We start from the raw sequence: 19,241 nt of genomic DNA on the forward strand, positions 1-19,241 counted from the left end.
AGATCCATGATTAAAAAATATTGTTGTGATTTATTTCAGCTAAAAACTGTTATTTTATTCTTGTTTAAAAAGTGGAATTAGACTTGATGATCTTCATGTAAATCTATGTTCAGGTTATCCAGTGACAGCAACGGGCTTAATTCCTCCCCCCAAGAAAGTCTGAAGCAAATATTGGACAGTCTCAATCAAAATTGAACAAGATATTAATAATACTTACAATAAACATGAAAACGAATCAAAATACTGAACGAAATTGTATAAAAAAATACTCGAAAAAATCATCAAAAAATATGAAAATTACTCAACGAAATATTTTCAAAATATTTCAAGTATGGCTTCGAGACCGATTTATATCTGCTGGATTAGAACTGGTTCTCAGTCATACTGAAAAATCATGTATAACATCGCATAATAGACAATTTTCCACGAATATTAAAAAAATTCGTAAAATTAACACCAGTTTTGTCAGCTTGGGCCTTGGGTCTCTCATGGTTATGAAAACTGGATTTTATCTTATTTTTTAATTTTATATCCGCGAAAACCTGTTTATAATACGATGCGATAAATAACTAATAAAGCTTACACATGATGAAAACACTAGGTTTGGTCAATAGAATTTAAATTACTTAATTTAAAAAAAAATCTTTACTAATAAAACTCATTCTAGAAAGTAATTTTAAGAAGAATACATCTAAATTAATAATCTTCACACTTTGAATATCTTTACTCTCTTAATTTAGCTATATTTTCTTTTTTTTTGAAGTTTTATTTGTTGTTAGCCCTCTTTGATGAGCAAACCCCTCGACTCCCCCCACCCAAATTATTTTTAAATGATTTAAATAAGGTTTGGGTTATTTTATTAATTTAGGTAACCCTGCAGGTTTTAGAGCCCTGCAGGCATAAATTCTGCAGTTTTAGGCTCCCCAATGGGGTTAGGCATAGAAAAAAACCACTCCCTGTTCATTTTTTTTCGAAAATAAGTAAGTGGGGGGGGGGGGGGGGGTAGCGTTCGTCGGGAAGTTTTAGGGAAAAGACTTATTTAATTATATATCTTGGTATTAGGTATTTAATCTATTTAAATATTTGTTTTTCATTTTTCATAATCATAAAGAGGACTATCCACGAACGAGAGCACATGATTCTAAGTACGTTCCAGCATTGATCCTAAGTATTTTCTTTCAGAATATAATTGGTCACCATATATCATTAATGTATTGACGAGAAAATTTATGTTTCACTATATTTTTTTTAGGTATTTTAATTGATTTTGAAAACTTTTATGAAGCTAATTCTTTTAATAAAATGGATATTTGATGATACATATGCGAATACTCGTGCTTTATAGATTGTAAATTAATCCATACTAGCATTAATTTAAACATACATATGATATATTGTAAATGTGCTTTTAACTTTTTTTTAATTTTTATCATTTGACAACATGGACAATTAAAGACACCTCGAACTCAACAAAATGTTTGATAGAATTTTGACTAAAAAACCTGAACATTTTTTTACTTTTCTTCAACTTGAAGTGGTGAAACATAAATTTTCTCGTCAATATATTAATTATTAGTGGTGATCTATTATATTCTGAAAGAAAGTACTTAGGATCAATGCTGGAAGGTACTTAGAATCACGTGCTCTTGTTCGTGGATAGTCCTCTTTAAAAAAAAATTAAACTATGTTTGTCTGATTTAACCCAGAGACTGAGAGGGGACAATGAGCTGTTTATTACACTAGTCCCCAAAGTTTTTTATTCGTTGTCTTAGCAACTTTGGGAACTTTATTGAATTTGATTGGTTGATTCATTGAGTGTTCAAACGTTTTAGCTACCAATTTTAATCTACAGAAGGGTTAATTTTGTTTAACAAAATTGGAGATGTACATCAGTTTATCGGTCATTGTCTTATCCCTTTCGATTCCTGATTTTAACAAATTTTGTCATAACAATACAAGCCAAAATAATGTAGTTTTTAAATTGAACAAATTTTTGATATACGAATTTTGTAGTGTACTTTTTATGATAACATACCTACTTATTGTACATTTGAATTATTAGATACTTTTTGTATAGAAAATCAAGTAGCAATATCTCCATATCTATATCAAACATTATACCTTTTGATACTTGATATTTGACAGCTGAAAATTTTAGTGAAGATACCCATGACATATAAGTAATCTATACATTGCTGCGTTGTTTATGAATATTGTTATCCTTGTATTTTATATCATATTTTATTAATGGGTTATGAAATTTCTTTGAATTAGCGATCAAATTATTCTATTATTTTTTGATCCATTTCAAGGAACAACTCCCCTATTTTGCTTGCTTTATCCTTATAATAAAGTAACAGCATGTTTGTCTGTTTGTATGTACCGAAGGATCTCGCTTACCGAGCGGATTCTCCTTAACAGGATAGCTTCTCATAGTTCCCTGGACGGGTTATAACTATTTTGGGGAAGGGTACCACCACCCTCCCAAGAAAAATCACAAAAAAATCAAATTGTTTTACGTAGAGACTTCAACGCAACATAGAATTTTTATATTAGATATTTGAAAAAAAACAAAAACATTTTAAGTGCCACTAGGAGCGGAGGCGCTAGTGATTTATAAAATAAAAACTACTTCAAACCAATTTTTCAAAAAAAAGCTTTAATTGATCATTATTATTTAATTATTTGTGTTGACTGAAAAATTTATTTATTGTACCATTAAAGTTAGTAAGGGAGAGGATATTCCCTAGTAGTTTCTGTCACTTTTCGGTCAGATTAAAAATTCACTGTCACTAGTTTTCAGATTTAAATCTTTCACAATATGACTCTTTTTTACCAAAAATTTGTCACATAGTGACATAGAGTCAGAGTTGATAAAATTACCTAATCTGACACATTGTTACTAAAAGTCATATATGACATTTAGTGACTTTGGGTCAGATTCGTCAGATTATAATCGGTCAGATTAAGATTTGGCGGCAAAACCTGTGTTTAATTACCAAAATGTTAAAAACTAAGGTTTCGTCAGATCATAATCTGACGAAATGTAATCAAAAGTCAGAGTTTTTAGATGAGGGGGGCGATATTTAAGTATTAGATTAAAACCTGACCAAATCTGAAAAGTAGTGACAAAACTCAGATTAGTCATATGTATGATTATATAATACAAAAAAAAAACTTTTTTCTAAGGCCTAACTTTCTTTATGTTTATACAATTTAGCGGCTAAACGGCTGAATTTAGATGTTTTTGGCGGCTGTAAATCTTACAAAACCAGCATATGAATTATACACAGGGAAAGCTTAAATAAAAAACGCACAAAATTGCCTCTTTTACGCGCAATTATGTGCCCTGCGTAATAAATAGTCTTGTTTGTAGGCTGTCCAATGCGATTTACCAAGGTATTCGGTCGTTCAGCCGTTCTGCTGCTAGTCAGATACTTTGACATAAAAGCCAAAATACTTTCATAAAATAGCGTCATTTTTTGGTTTAATTCCATTTCATATATATACACATATGGTTATAATTAATAACACTTTGACTTAATAAGAGCATTTGACTACAACCCAACAACCAACTTTACGGAATTACGTGAGAAAAATGACTCTCTTTGTTGTAATGCTGAAACATAAAAAGAACATTATCTGTCATTTAGTAACTCCAGGGTTAGGACAATGGACAAAAGGGTAATTTTCCAGAGAGGGAGAGAATGGGCTGATTATTATACTAGTTCCCAAAGTTTTATTATAATAATGCTTTTTTATTCGCTGGCCTAACACATGTAGGAACTGTAGGAAAGTGAATTCTGATTGGTTGATTCATTAAATTGAGTGTTCAAACGTTTTAACCACTAATTTTAATCTACAGAAGTGGTTATTTTGTGTATCATCATTGGGAATGTGCATCTATTTATCAGCCATTGTCTTATTCCTTTAGATCTATGTAATTTTCATTGCAAAACAAATAGTTTCCAAAATTCAACCAATAATTTCAATCTACAAAAGGGGTAATTTTTGTACATCAATTTATTGCCCATTGTCTTATCCCTTTACCTTGGGCTTTTTATGATGTTTTTAGGGGCCCTTTTGATTACAAGATTTTTTCAATAATTGCCCCTCCTTTATGCTTATATTTAAGGTTTTTAAATTATTTAATGAGTATCCGGCCTACAAAAAATATTAATTGAGAAAAGATTCTAATGGGCAGCTTATTTTATATTGTTTTTATAAAGGGACTCTTCACGAATAAGAGCAATTGATGTAAGCTTTCTTGAAGGAAAAGAAATTCAAGCATTTTAGTTTTTTTTTGATCAAAAGCTTTAGAATAAACAAGGCCAAAAACTGCTTTGTATAGTTTAAAATGTTTTATCACATTTAATGTGAGAATGTTGCTATTATCATATTCAAAATAAATGCTGTAATAAGCTTTAAAATATTTAAACACTAGTCTCTCATTGGACACAAAATGACGTCCAATAAGAAAAAGGAATAAAAATGTTGGAAAGAAAATTATTTTATTTCAAAATTAATTCTTGGCATTTTGGAATAAAAAATATAGGGGAAAGAAAATTATTTATTTCAAATTTATTTCTGGTCTTGAAATAATATTCATTATTTTATTTTAATTTGAGTGTCAACCAATAAGAAATAGGCATGCTGTTTTAAAAGTTTGGAATAAAAATTATTATTTTTTGTCAATTCCTTTTTTCAGAGTATAAAATGAGAATAAATTTTCCAACATCATTATTGATTTCTAATTTAACATTTCATACAGTGGGTAATATTTATTTCAACATTTTTTGTCATTCAAAATCAAGTGTCACAAAAATAATAATATTTAACATAAAAAAGAAATTTTTAAAATAATTTTGTTTTCTTTATTTGTTGAAGATTTAAGCACAAGCTTTTTCTGAGGGGGGAGACCCCCCTCAACCCCCCCTCTCCTGAGGGGGGAAACCCCCCTCGACCCCCCCCCTGACGCTCTTTTCTTTAAATCTTTCATTATTTCTGTAATTTATTCTAACTATCTTATAAATTTCAAAACATGAGATAAAAAGGAAATAATTTGCTGTACATTATTAAAAAATTTAAAAATTGTAAAAAAAATTCCAACATGATTTTTAATTTTAAATACAAGAATATTTTTTCCTATATGATATGTTAAATTTAAATACAGGAATAATTTTGTACTGTGGAATTAAAGAAATAAATGCTGTACATTAGAGTGGCTTGATTTTCAATGATTTTCTAATTTTAAATGTGCTACATACACTTTCTGTCTGAACATCATATAAGAGACCAAAAAATGAAAAGAAAATATTTTGAATAATGGGGAGGCTCGCTGATGCATGTAAACTTTTAGAAAGACACTTGTGGGGAGAATTTTTTTTTTTTTTTTTGGGGGGGGGCAATTATTTTTCTTTCAAAGTATAGCTTTATGCACCTTCCCAATTTTGTCTTGAAGAGTAGAATAAGAATAAAAAATCTGTTTTTAAAACTATTGATCCTAGCAAGAAAAATCCATAAATAAATTTAAAAACCAAGAGATTTTACATTTAATTTAAGATTTTTCATGCTTGGATGAATATTTTTTAAAACAAATTTGATATTCTTATATTAATCAACAAGACAATTTCAAAAAGATGCATAAAGCAATACTTTGAAAGAAAAAAAGTTGCACCTCCAAAATAAACTTCTAAAATTTTTAATGCATGGAAACACCTTCCCCCCATTTCCCCTCAAGGACAAAATCAATTTTTTATATTTAGGTTTCTTATATGACGTTTAAACTGTAGATGTTGATTACAAATTCAATGTCCAAAATTGATCCACTCTACTGTACATTGTTATAATTTAATATTTGATGTGGGTATAAACATTAGACGTAGATGGTCAATCTGACCCCATTTTTTTCTTAAAAAGAAACCTTTGTTCACTTTTTGTTGTATATGAAATACAGCCCTATAGGCAACATTATTTGCAACTAAATTTTGCAATGATATAATTTTTAGAAAGATAACTTTATTATAAGAAATTAAATTATTTATCACTAACTTATTATATGTTGTGTCATAGGCTTCACATTATATGATGGAAGAAATATTTTCTTCAAATATTTCACCCAAGGAAAAGCTTTAACCTAAGATATTCAACAATTTATAGCTGATACATAATGTAAACAAAATTCCCTTGTGCTGTCTCTAGGTTATCTCTATTGTATAAATGAACGTACAAAAGAGGAGGAGAGAGAGAAGGAAATAGACAGAAAAGTGAGGGCGGGGGGCGGGTGAAGAAATATAGAGAAAAATAGACAGAGATAGTTATTGTTCACCCTTAGATGATGTAAATTTTTTGATAGACTTTTTTGAATTTAAGAAAAAGATAGAGAATGAGACAAAACCAAGTATCATATTTTATTAATATTGCTTATACAAGAAAGGTCATTCAAAATTATTTCACCAATATTAAGGTCAAGTGACAAAAATTTAAATTTCCACCTACTTCGCCTCCAGAGGGGGCAATAGTAGAAGGAAAATTCAAATTTTGATCACATGACCAAAATTGTTGAGATAATTTTAATATCCTTTCTAGCATTCACAATATTACAAAAATATGATAAATAACTATTTTAAACTTTGGACACTTGAATTAAAAAATTACTGGATGGTTTAAACTAGTAGAGTCCAAACTTTTTAACCATTAAGTTTATTTTAACTGAAGGTTTAATTTTGTATCTCATCATTTGGAAAGTACATCAATTTATCCCCATTGTCTTATCCCTTAAGATTCAAAAGAAAATTGTGTTATAACGCTGTCACAAGGACCTTAAATCATTTGCTTTCGTTCGTGCATGGTTCCCTTTAAAATTCAATTTAACTAATATAATTATACCCTATTATATATAACTTATTTACATTATGTACTTTATAACCCTTGATTAGTTCTTAAATTTAAATTTTACATCATGTAGTTTTGCAACATTGTGTATAATATGATATTGTAGTTTTTATCATACCCTGCTAATATGCTTTGTAGACGAAATTTTTGATCATTTATAATAAAATATTTAATAAAATGTAAATGTAGTTTTTTGGTTGTAAGAAAAGCTATTCTATATTTACTATATTCTGTTTTCAGTTCCGGATAGAAAACTCCCAGCCCGAAATGATCAAAAGTAAGAACAGTTTGACTTAATGAGCGCATTTGACAAACAGTTACACACAAATTTACAGAAAATACCGTCCAAGCTTTACTTTTTTTGTGGGGGGTGGGGGTAATATGGTCGATAATTAGGGGAATTTTCAGGTAAATGTTCAGGTGGCTGTCATTATTACAAACCTTGAAAATGCAAATATAGGATCATATAAGTCGATGGGAATATCTCATTTCTGTTAGCTGGTCGTACAGACGGACATTCAATAATCTACTTGTTATTTATCGCATCGTATTAAAGACAGTTTTGAGGAAATTAAATGAAAAATTATTTAAGATTATAAGCCATTTTTGTTAGCATTAAGAGTCGAAGGATTTTTTTCATTTTAATACTCGTAGAAAATTGTCTGTAATACGATGCCATACATGATTATTCAGTAAGGCTAAGAATTATTTCTAATCCAGCAGATATACTAGGTTTCTAAGCCATACTGGAATTTATAAAGTAATAAGATATCTGTGTGCATGTACCAACGAATCTCGCTGACCGCTCAACCGATACGGTTCTCATTTACAGTGTAGCTTCTCGTACTTTCTGGGCAGGTTTTTAACTATATTAGAGGAGGGTAATCGCCCCTAGAAAATGTTACCCCCCCCCCCAAAAAAAAAATGGAAGGGTGGAGTGGTCAATAACATAAAAAAAATAGATCATGGAATCAAACTTCCCCTTCCTCAAGTGCCCCTAGAGGTCTATAGTTGGGGCTTAGCCGCTAGTTACAGATATAGAAATAAATTACAAAATCTTATTTAGATTATTTATTTATACTTTATGCACAGTTTTATCTTTATTTATATTACATTAAGTTTACAATTTTATTTACAAGCTTAAAATTTTATTTATAAAACTAATTTCATATAAATATTTTCAGTACAATATCTATTAATGTACAATATATATAGATTTTCTATTTTAGAGTATTTTAAGGTCCTTTTTTATATAAATATTTTAGTTATTAAATTTAAATTTTTAAGTTTTGATAATAAGAAATAAACTATTATGTACATTAAAATGATCACATGGGACAATAGAGATTTTTATTAAATTAAATTTTAAAAAAGAAGCATCTTATAGTGCCTATAGAAAAAGACGCCATAAAATACAAAATGACCAATGATAGGCCAGTATAAGTTTTGATTAACCAATAGTAAAATGTAAACTGGCCTATCATTTTGGTCATTTATATTGCATGACGTCATTTTTATATGCACTATAAGCTGCTTAAAATCAAGACTGAATTCGTCCAACAGTAGAGAAGCTTAATAACACATACTTTTGAGTTCCGACGCAACTTAATAATTTCTTTGCTCCTATTGAAGAAAGATGACTGCTTTCTTGTGTAAAGATTCTTTATACATATTTCCATTTACAAAATGACTTATTAGATCCGTTGGTATGTCGGTCATGCTAAAAAATATATCTTTATATACAGGTTTCGTAATTATAAAGTATTTCTGATCCCGTTATTTCTCTTTTTTTCTTTTATGACCACTGAACATGCTCTATAACTTACTTTGTACGTTTGTCCAGAGGATGTCTCATAAGGAAAACGGATAAGAGGATGAATACTCACCCCCTTTTCATGGTAAAATACTACTTCCCCATCCCTAAATTTTTTAAGAAAATCTAGCAGACGAAAATCAAAAGCCGCCCAGGGCTTTTTGTATGTCAATCATAAATAATAATGTGAATAAAAAGAAAAGCGATATTTAGCAAACAGCCGTGGGCGGTCAGAATCAGCTGAATGTTTATTATGAAAAAAATTTCCCCCTTTTTAGAAATGAAAGGATTCATCTTTCATGCACAAATTTTTTTTAAATAAAAATAAATTCTTTGTAATTTTTAATTAAAACATTAAAACGACAATATCTAAAAGTAAAAAATAATACATATTAATTTTGTAATCCTCCCATTTTAAAAGTGGTGGAATAGCAATAAAATTTAGCGCGGCAACAGCGCTAATTAGGCCCATGGGCCCACTGCCTATTTTCGTCTTCTAGTTGCTTCGATTCCTCTCTTTTATTTTTTTCTCTATGGGATGTCTAAGCTTATTATTTTTGGGGTGTAAAATCAAGGAAATAGGAGGGGATGTCTAAGCTTATTATTTTTGGGGTGTAAAATCAAGGAATGAGGAGGGGGGGGGGGATTTAAAGCACTCCAATCTTTGTTTGGGGGAAGGGACATACCTTTACAAAAAAATCTTAAGTAGTAGCCGAGAATATAATTTTTCCACCTCAGCGTTACGGACTGCTGGACGGACAAACAACGTGAATCTTAGAGTAGCCTCACAACAACAAAAAAAAACTATTTCGTCACAATATCAATACATGTACATTTAAAACATTATCCAGTATGGCTTCGAAACTGATTAATATTCGCTGGATTAGAACCGGTTCTTAGCCATACTGATAAATCATGTATAGCATCGTTTTATAGACATTTTTCTACGAATAATGAAACAAAAACTGGTTTCATTTTAATTTCGCGGAAAACTGTTTATAATACGATGAAATATGTAACTATTAAATGATAGAGAACAGTCTTAAATATAAAAAAGTGAGTTATTTAAGATTTTAGTGTCAAGTGAAAAGTAATAAAAAAACAAGACCGAAAACGGTCATAACACGCAAAGATGGTTATGATTAATTTTTCATTATTCCTATAAAGTAGCTCTCACAAAGTTTCATAACGACTCGTTTTTAATTTTTTAATTGTACCTTTTTAGATAACGTTGTGATTGACTTATTAATTAGATTATGGAACGTAATATGGACAAAAGAGAGATTTAGGGATTTTAAGCATCATAGAACACACTACGCGTGAAAAATTGTCTTTATTATGAAAAGTCTTTGAACTTTTTTATTAAAGAAACAGTTATTTTCTTATTATTTTTAGTACTGAAGCTACTCAATAATTCACTTTGTCAGTCCGTGACGACATGGGGGAAATGTAATTTTCTCAGTCGCTATTGAAGATAGGTAGCTGAAATTTTAAGGGAAGATTCCTATGACATATGCGCTTCATAACACATAAACCGTATTTCCTAAAGGTTTTGTGATTTTCTTTCAGTTTTTGCATATTATCTCTCTTTCTTTTCTTTGTTATGACAACTGTATATCTTATCAATAACTCACTTGTCCATTCCAGTTATTTTTTTGTGCTGCGCTACTTGTAGATGTTGTCATCCTAGTTTTAGCTAATAATTGAATTATGAAAAAAATTGCATTATTTTTTACATGTGTCAGAAATAAAAAAAGATAATATTTTTCCCCACTACAGCTTCAAAGCCATAATGAAAAATCATGTATAGCATCATATTACAGACAATTTTCCAGAAATATTTTTATTTTTTTTTATTTTCGATCCCTCAAGGCTAACAAAAATATGTAGTTGAAATCTTCATTTAATATTTTATTTTATTATCCGCGGAAAGCTGTCTACAATACGATGCGAGAAAAATAACTATTTTTAGTTTGTCTAAGTTTCTAACACACAGTCTGAAGGATCGTCTTTTGAACACCTGAAATCAGGACAACTAGATTATAGCTTAGTCTTAAAATCATTAAAAGTTTATTGTGTTTCATGCAGGGATCTTAAGGGATAAGACAATGGACGGAAATCCCCAATTATGATAAACAATTATGATAACAATTGATTGTTGAATAATTTGAACACTGTTTTTTAAAACCAAATTCTTAATAAATATTAAATGTACCAAAGTTTTTAAGCCAATATGACTGAGATTGGTATAAAAACCTTGGATACCAGAAAAATTCACAGTCCAATGTCCCCTCCCCCCTGTTTTTATTTAAATTACTTTGTATTTTTTGTGTTATTTAAAAAAAATGTTTGACTTAAAACTAAGCAATTAAAAAAAATTTATATCATCTCATTTAAAAATTAAGTTTAATAAATGTTAAAGGCGACTTGAATGCTTAACAATAACACATTTCCAATTATTTTTAAAAAGGAATTAAACATATTTAAAAATAGGTAACAAAAATCCATTAAATTTTTTTTTTTCAAAATCAGATCTACAATTACTAGAGATGTAAGTAATTTGTAATGTAAGTTAGATAATTATCATAAAAATTTAATAATAATAAGCAAAATCCTATAAAATGAAGAAAAAAAAAACTGCAAGATTTAAGAAAACACTTACTCCTAGGCTTGCCTAGGATAAATTTTATAGGATTTAGCCTAATAATTGATATAGAAAACGTGGATATTGTGAAAAATTCTTACATACCATAATAAAAATGTTTCCCCCCTTATGACATTACCCCATCCCCTCCCCTGACCAATGTATTGAACAATATCTGAGGACTATCATAGCAACGAAAAAAAATCTACTGTGACAATATCCACGTATTCTACATCCATTATAGCCAAATATAATTAAAATTATATCTCTACCATAGGTCATGGTCCCCAAAGAGTGCCCAGTACACAATGTTCAGAAGTATAAAACTGGTTGGGAACAGCCACCGTGATATTCTGTCCACGAGGACGGCCTTTTCCCGCCGTTTTTTCATCAGATCACGGATTTCTTTTTGACGCTTTGCGTGCGCATCCTAAAATAAATAATATTATATTATACATTAAAATTAAAATGGATTTATTATAACTTGGATGTTACAACAAATTTTCATTTTCTATAATAAAGTGAAACTTGCTGCAGGCTAAAAAACAACACCCCAACTTTTCCCCTTAAAACCTTTATTAACTGACCAATTAATGAGTTCCATGTTAGCAACTTAAATTGACGTCAACTTTTTCACGTATATTCTGCATCAATTAAAATATTATTATGTGAAACAAGGATGATGTTAGCCATCCGTAGCCCAGCACAAAAACCACGAAAATTTTAAATTTATCAATATTTATGTCTTTTGTAGCATGACCGACAGATCAACGGACAAAGAAAGTTGTAAACAGAATGCGCATTTGTGTGAAAAATCTTCATCAAAATAGTCAGACGTCTATCTTAAATAGCTGCCAATTATATCAACTTATAATGCTACAAACAGACAGACAAAGTGTGTTGTGGAGAAGCTTCACTTGTATAAAATACAATAGACAATTATATCTAATTCTCTTAACTTTACTATAAAGAATTAAAAATGGCGGCAATCATCAAAACAGCTGACTAATTTCAAAATGGCGGAAAAATAAATATGGCGGCAATTTACCTGAACAGCTGTTTTTCTGATCTCAGGTAGGCCGGGGATGGCGTTCTTGATGTAGTGTGGGGGTGGGGGAGGAGGGGGCAACAACCCACGCGCCTTATCCATTACAGAGTTCTCCTAAATTATACATTTAAATTAAACAAAAGCTTAACACTTTTTTATGTAATCATTCTTGCTTTTTATCAAAAAAATCTTTATTACGATATAATACGAATGCGTTTGTTGCGATTTATATAACTTTTCAATTCTTTTTTGTTTGATTAGTTTTTCTGATTAGTTATTTATCCCTGCATCGAATTAGAGACAATTTTCCGCGGATAGTAAAATGAAAAACAATAAATTTTTATTCCAGTTAACCGATCCTAACTCATTGGATTTCAATTGGTTTCGGAACCATACTGGATTATTTTATTTTGTGATATAAGTTTCCCTTTTTAAAAGTTCTTACTACTTTATTTCATTTTTTTAGAAATGGTATGAATTCTATCTTTTATTAACAAAGACATCATACAATTTTTATTTTTATGCTACATAAAATTGTGTAGTCGTAAAATATTCCTGGTAACGATTATCTTCAAAAAGCTCTGAACTTTAATGACTGCTAGCTGCCAAACGGCTGTATGTACTGTACATGTCATACTTGCCCACCGTTTTAAGCGGCATAGTTTGTCCTATAGATAGTCTGGAATAGCCAAGATCTAGTGATGTACAGAGAAAGCTTCACTGAATAAAAACTGTGAGATAATTTTGCATTATTAATGAATGACTATTCCACGTTTTTTTGTAGACCTTCCTTAGTCGGCTAAATTTTTTGAACCTGTAAAAATATAAAAAAATGGTGAAAATCGTTACCAGGAAAATTTCCCTGACCTGCACTAGATCCAAAATTGGCCTTATTAAAGAATAATTTGTCTAGTTAAAGAAAACTATAACAAGGATGACAGCATCTATAAAAGCGAAGCACTGAAACGGTAGGACAAACGGACATTAACACTTATATAGTGTCAGAACTGAATAATCAGAATATAAATGTATAAGAGTCGAAGCAAAATTGTAAGTAAATTTGTTTAAGAAACTGCTTGATACAGGATAATGTTTATGGACATACTTATATTTTTAGGACTTGATTATAGAGTTGCTTCGCTTATAACATTACACTTTGTTGTCCCAGTAATCAACATACCAAAAATCAGATCAATCGGAAGATTAGATCACATAACAATTTGTTATTAAAAAAGTAAAAAATCAACATGTTTAAAATGGACGTACGGACATTCTAGTAATGATTATAGAGTTGCTACGCTTTCTAAATCGTACCTAACTACTAAAGGAATTACCATCAAAGTTTGAAATCGATAGGACAATTCTAACATGCCTAAATTAACTAAATAAGCTTTCCGTCACGGACGTATACAGACCCACCCTAATTATAGAAAAGCTTAGCTTGTAATAATTACCTTAGGATATAAGTATTGTTGGGAGGAGATTTGATGATTTCTATGAGAACAAGAATTTAAACCTAAAATATAAATAAAATCTGTTAATAAACAGTTTTTAAGCCAACGCATGAGAGAATGCATTTATAAAACTATTAAGAAAGTTACAGTTCAATGTCTCATTAACTTACAAAATTTTGATTAGTATGACATAATAAGGTAAAATTATCCATATTCTGTTCTTTCTTGAATAATAATGTTTTAACGGATTTATTATTACTTGGATGTTACACCAGATTTTCATGTTCTCTAATGAAGTGATACTCGCAGCTGTCTAAAATAACGTACTCCCTACACTTTTACAGGATGAAGGAACCGACCAATAAATGAGATCCATATTAGCTATTTTCGTAGCAACGCCTCTAAATTGGTGTTTCGTAATATTTTCACAGTAGCTTTTGATTCGTTATTTTAGATTAGTTTGGGTTTTGTTAGGTTTGGTGATTGCCCCGCAGGGTTAGACAATTGGCCCCGGGGGGTTAGAGCCTCCGGCAGGGGCTAGAAATAGGAGAAAAGCTACTGTGAAAATACGACGAAACGCCTTTAAAATGCGTTGCCACGAAAGGGATTATACCCCAATTTTCCCCTGTCAATATATCCACGTATGTTCTATATCCATTTGATAATGTTTTACTATGTCTTCTATTTATGAAATCATAAGAAGCCATACTTTCATATTTTGCCAATCTCACAGTTCATATAATTTTGATAATTTTTAAAATTTGCATTGAAGTTAGCTCATATCCTAATTTAGTCTCAAAACTAAAAAAAACCCCAAAATTTATAGACTAAAAATAGCTATAAACCTGCCCAAATTGTTTATTGATCGGTTCCACCGTTTATGAAATATGACTGAAAAGTTGTCATTAATTAATTAATTCAGCTATTTTTTTTCTATACAAGTGGCAAAGCCATAGCACCTTTTTTTTTTGGGGGGGGGGGGGGGACAAAGTGACTAATAAATCATAAAAATGAGGAATTATCCATCTCTTTTTTATGGGTTTTCTTTCCCTTTTCTCCTCTTATCTCCCTCATTTTTATAACGTCACATGGCTGATTTTGTAATTACTTTTTCCCCCTACACATTCTCAGGAGTTTAGGCAATAAAATAGCCTAAAACCGTGCTAAGACTTAAATTCAACAATCACGGGACTAATGTTAAGCTTCCTTAAAATGGATAACTCAATTGGTTGAATGGTTAGCGAGATATTAACGGACAAACAAAAATCCTTGCTAATTCAAATCCTAAATAATTCACCAAGAATGAAAAAACACCGCATAAATCTTTAAGGTTTTCTAAATAGTACATAAAAAACAAGGAAAAAATCCTATAAAGCAAAGCTCATCTAATTTTGCAAATTTAAATAGATAGTGCTTTTAATTTTAAAGAAACATTTAATTTAGAATAGTTATTTCTCGCATCGTATTATAAACGGCTTTCCGCGGATATAGAATTAAAACTGGTTTTAATCTTATGATTGTACATTTTTATATTCGTAAAAAACTGGATATAATACGATGCTAGACATAGTTTTTTCCGTATGGATGAGAACTGGTTCCTATCCACCGGATTCGAATGAATACGAGAAAGAAAATTAAGCATTTCATATTTTCTAATATCTAAGTATTCTTTAGATTCTTTTGGGGTAATTTTCTACAGAGAAAGGGACCAACAGACATGGAAACTTATTAAGTAGCTTCGCTACTGAAAATACAGAAGAATCCTTTTTAGATAATCTGTGCACATCTTTGGTTAGACATTTGAATTGATTATCTTCATATATAAAAATAACAGGTTGTCTATATGTCTGTTTAGTCTGTGTGTCTGTTTGTACCGAAGGATCTCACGAACCGCTGGACCGATATGGTTCCCCCTTTACAAAGTTACTTCTCAAAGGTCCTGGCAACTTTAAGGTTTATAACTATTTTTGGAGGAGGGTACCAACACATTTTTCGAGAAATCGCATAAAAAACTCCCCCCCGCCACCTCAAGTGCCCCTTGCGGCCTCTAGGGGGAGAAGCAGCTAGTGGTTTAATAAGGCGTTTCATTGTGACAGTCTTTTTATGTACGATGTACATTAGTAGTTACACTATTAAAAATGTATTTCAAATTATCGTCCATTGTCTTATCCCTTAAGACCCAAGAAAATTTTTCGAATTTTCTTTAATTAACATAAAAAATATATTCCAAAAAATTATTATTCATAAAAAACTATTAGATTTAATTTCCTTAACCTCTATATTAACTAATAACTTATATTACAGAAAAAAAAGTAAATTAAATTCTATTTATTTTTGGCGGAAATATTGTAATTGTTATTTATCGCTTAGTTTTATAGACAATATTCCGGGGATAGTAATATAAAATAAATATAAGATTAATTTTAGTTTAGTTGTAGCGTCAACTAAATTGGTTTTTATTTTATTATTCGTAGAAAATTATCTTTATTACGATATATACGGTTCAAGTTATTACAGTGTGGCTCAGAATTGGTCCAAATCCAGCGGATATAAATCGGTTTTAAGCCATACTAGAAAAAAAGATAATAATCACGTTGTCAAACACATGCTTTTAGTCAAACTGCTCTTAAAACTGGGCTTAAAGATAATTCCGTTTTTAAAAAGAAATATACAAGGATCACAACATCCATAAGTAGCGAAGCACAAAAAAGTCATGGATGGGAATACGAACAAGGAGATTTCAAGAGCATTTTTTAAAAATGAAAAATCACGAAACCTTTTTCTCATATTTTTATATTGAAATTTTATATCATGACTGTCAGACCGATGGAAAAAGTAAACTACACATTGGATGCTCATTTGTAAAAGGAAATTTTCATAAAAAATCAGCCATTTATCTTGAATAGCAGCTGAGATTATCCCCTGTAATGTTACGGACTTACTGACGGACGGACAGACACATAATTATAGATTAGCTTCGCTACTAAAAATAATTAAAATATTTTCTTTTATCCTATTTACTAAAAGATCAAAAGCAAGATAAAATAATTGTCAATTATGTTGATAATAATGTTAATAGACAATTTAACATTTAGGAAGTTTAGTTTTTTCTTCAAAAGATTTTTATAATAAGGGTTAATTTTTCAGACGTTAAATAGAAATACAGAACTACAAATTGTACCATCCCATTAAGAAACTCTATATACATCAAATACGTAATAAAATTAAGAATTAATAGTTAGGGGAATGTCTTGTTTCATAAACAGGCGCAACGAATATCCATGCATTACAGTTCCAGGACTTCCAGGCAATCAATAGGTTGGTTGTCTGGTGTAACATAATGTACATCGGGTATATGAACAGTATACGCCACTTTAATTCTTTGATTGCACGACCTTTGTCTTTAAATTCTAAATTAATTAGAGAGAGAGAGAGTTAAAGTGGGGACATTGGGCTGATAATTACACTAACTTCCAAAGTTTTATTATAACTTTTTCTTATTTATTGGCTTAGCAACTTTAAATTTTGATTGGTTGGTTCATTATATTAAGTGTTCAAACGCTTCAACCACTAATTTTAATCTACAGAAGGGGTAACTATGGGTATCATTTTCTTATTCGTCAACTTAACAACTTTGGGGTCTTTTATTGAATTTTTATTGGTTGTTTCATTAATTTGAGAGTTCAAACGTTTCAACCACTAATTTTAATCTACAGATAGGGTAATCATGTGCATCATCATTGGAGATGTGCATTAATTTATCGTTTATTGTCTGATCCCAGTAGCTCCGAGCTTACTATTAGTGTCATGTGCCAGTGGCGTGCGAAGCACTTTGTCTAGGGGGGGGCATTTTGAAGATTTTGTAAAATTTTGCCCCCCCCTAAATCAAAGTGCCCCGGGGGGGCACTTTGCTTTAGGGGGGGGCATTTTGATTATATATACTAATTTTAAATAAGGGCGTTTTAAGGGGTGGGATTATTTGATTATGGGCCTTCTAGTCCTTATCCCTTCTTCCCCATCCCTATTTCCCATTTATATCCCCCATCTCTTCCCCCCCTCTCTTCTCCCCCATCCCTTCTCCCCACCCTGCAATGACCGAAGGGAAGGGAGCTAGAAAGCATCTTTGAAAAAAAAGTACAGAAGATAATTTAACCTTCCACCCCCCCGCCCCCCCACCACAAAACATTTTTTATGGGAGGAAGGGGATGTTATAAAATCTCAGCAGGAAGGATGAATAACCCCATTAAAAAAAATTTTTTGGGGGGAGATAAAAACACTCATTTTGGAAATAATTTACCAAAAATAAACCTAATATGTAGAACTGATTTTAAATATTTCTTTATTGTATGACAACAAGGATGACAACATCTATAAGTAGCAAAGCACAAAAAATCATTAATAAGAATATAGACAAGAAGATTTAAAGAGCATTAGTTTAAATAAATATATATTTTAGGTAGAAAAAGTCACAAATCCTTTTTCTTGTATGTTGTGTGATGACAGTCAAAGTAAATTACATACTAGATGCTCGGAACAACGAGAGATTTTATTTTTTTGATATTATAATCCACAAAAAAATTTATTGTGCTATAAAATCCAAAGATATAAAGAACTTTGTAAAAAATAAAAAAAAATACTTGTCCTTTCATCTACAGATATGAAAATCTCTTAGAAATATGGAAAACTTTGGGGTATAGTCTCTTTTGTGGCAACTTAAGGGGCATTTCGTTGTATTTTCATAGTAGCTTTTAATAGTTTATTATAGGTTAAGTTAGGTTAGGTGATTTTCCCGCAGGGTTAGGCAATTGGCCCCACAGGGGCTATAAATAAGGGAAAAGCTACTGTGAAAATATGAAGAAATTAAGAGGCAATGTCACGAAAGGGACTATACCCGAAATTTGATTTTGATACCCTTAGCTACAAAAATTTTGTGAATTGGACCAAACAATGGGGGAATTGTGAAAGATACAAAATTGCCAAAAACGTCCTAAAAAGCAGTCCGACCTCCAGAAATTTCTAATATTTAATTATACTCCATAATGTTGGGAGTGTTAACATTAAGTTTTAGCCTTCTATCTTTAATAGTTAAGAAAATTAAATTTCCCCATTAGCATTACAAACTGACAGCCATAGTTATTATAGAGAAGATAAAAAGTTATATCAACATATCCTACCCTCTTCAAATGGCAATTTAACAATATGTTAATTTTTCATGAAGTGGTGTTTTCAAGGATTTATTAGGGCAGTGTGCAAAGCGCACCGAAAAATATTTATTTCCTCTTTGAACTAAAATCAATTAACCACAACAAGAGTGACGTATTTTAACAAGTTAGGAATATAGAGTGTAGTTAGTTTTAAGGCTCTTTAATGAAAATTGCCATAAAAAAA

At 30.5% G+C, this 19,241-nt stretch overlaps 2 protein-coding genes across 5 annotated transcripts in view; one reads left to right on the forward strand and one right to left on the reverse strand.

Moving 5' to 3' along the window:
* Positions 1-4,115, forward strand: part of ca (RCC1 and BTB domain containing protein claret) — a 68,979-nt gene extending 64,864 nt beyond the window's left edge. For 2 of the 3 annotated variants that reach the window (XM_080146737.1, XM_080146738.1), the window contains exon 55: positions 114-4,115. In XM_080146737.1, coding sequence (XP_080002863.1) covers positions 114-195 — 82 coding nt within the window. In that variant the 3' untranslated portion in view covers positions 196-4,115. The remainder of the gene's footprint in view (positions 1-113) is intronic. The other variant, XR_013874524.1, reaches the window with a different exon arrangement.
* Positions 4,116-9,311: 5,196 nt separating this feature from the next.
* Positions 9,312-19,241, reverse strand: part of LOC145305539 (glycine receptor subunit alpha-4-like) — a 32,674-nt gene continuing 22,744 nt past the window's right edge. For both annotated transcript variants that reach the window (XM_080147182.1, XM_080147181.1), the window contains 4 exons: positions 13,854-13,915; positions 12,400-12,513; positions 11,624-11,781; positions 9,312-10,727 (listed from right to left, as the gene is read on the reverse strand). In XM_080147182.1, coding sequence (XP_080003308.1) covers positions 10,685-10,727; positions 11,624-11,781; positions 12,400-12,513; positions 13,854-13,915 — 377 coding nt within the window. In that variant the 3' untranslated portion in view covers positions 9,312-10,684. The remainder of the gene's footprint in view (positions 10,728-11,623; positions 11,782-12,399; positions 12,514-13,853; positions 13,916-19,241) is intronic.

Source organism: Acartia tonsa, chromosome 14 (assembly GCF_053477335.1).
Source record: "Acartia tonsa isolate MP-2025a chromosome 14, ASM5347733v1, whole genome shotgun sequence".
NCBI lineage: Eukaryota > Metazoa > Arthropoda > Copepoda > Calanoida > Acartiidae > Acartia > Acartia tonsa.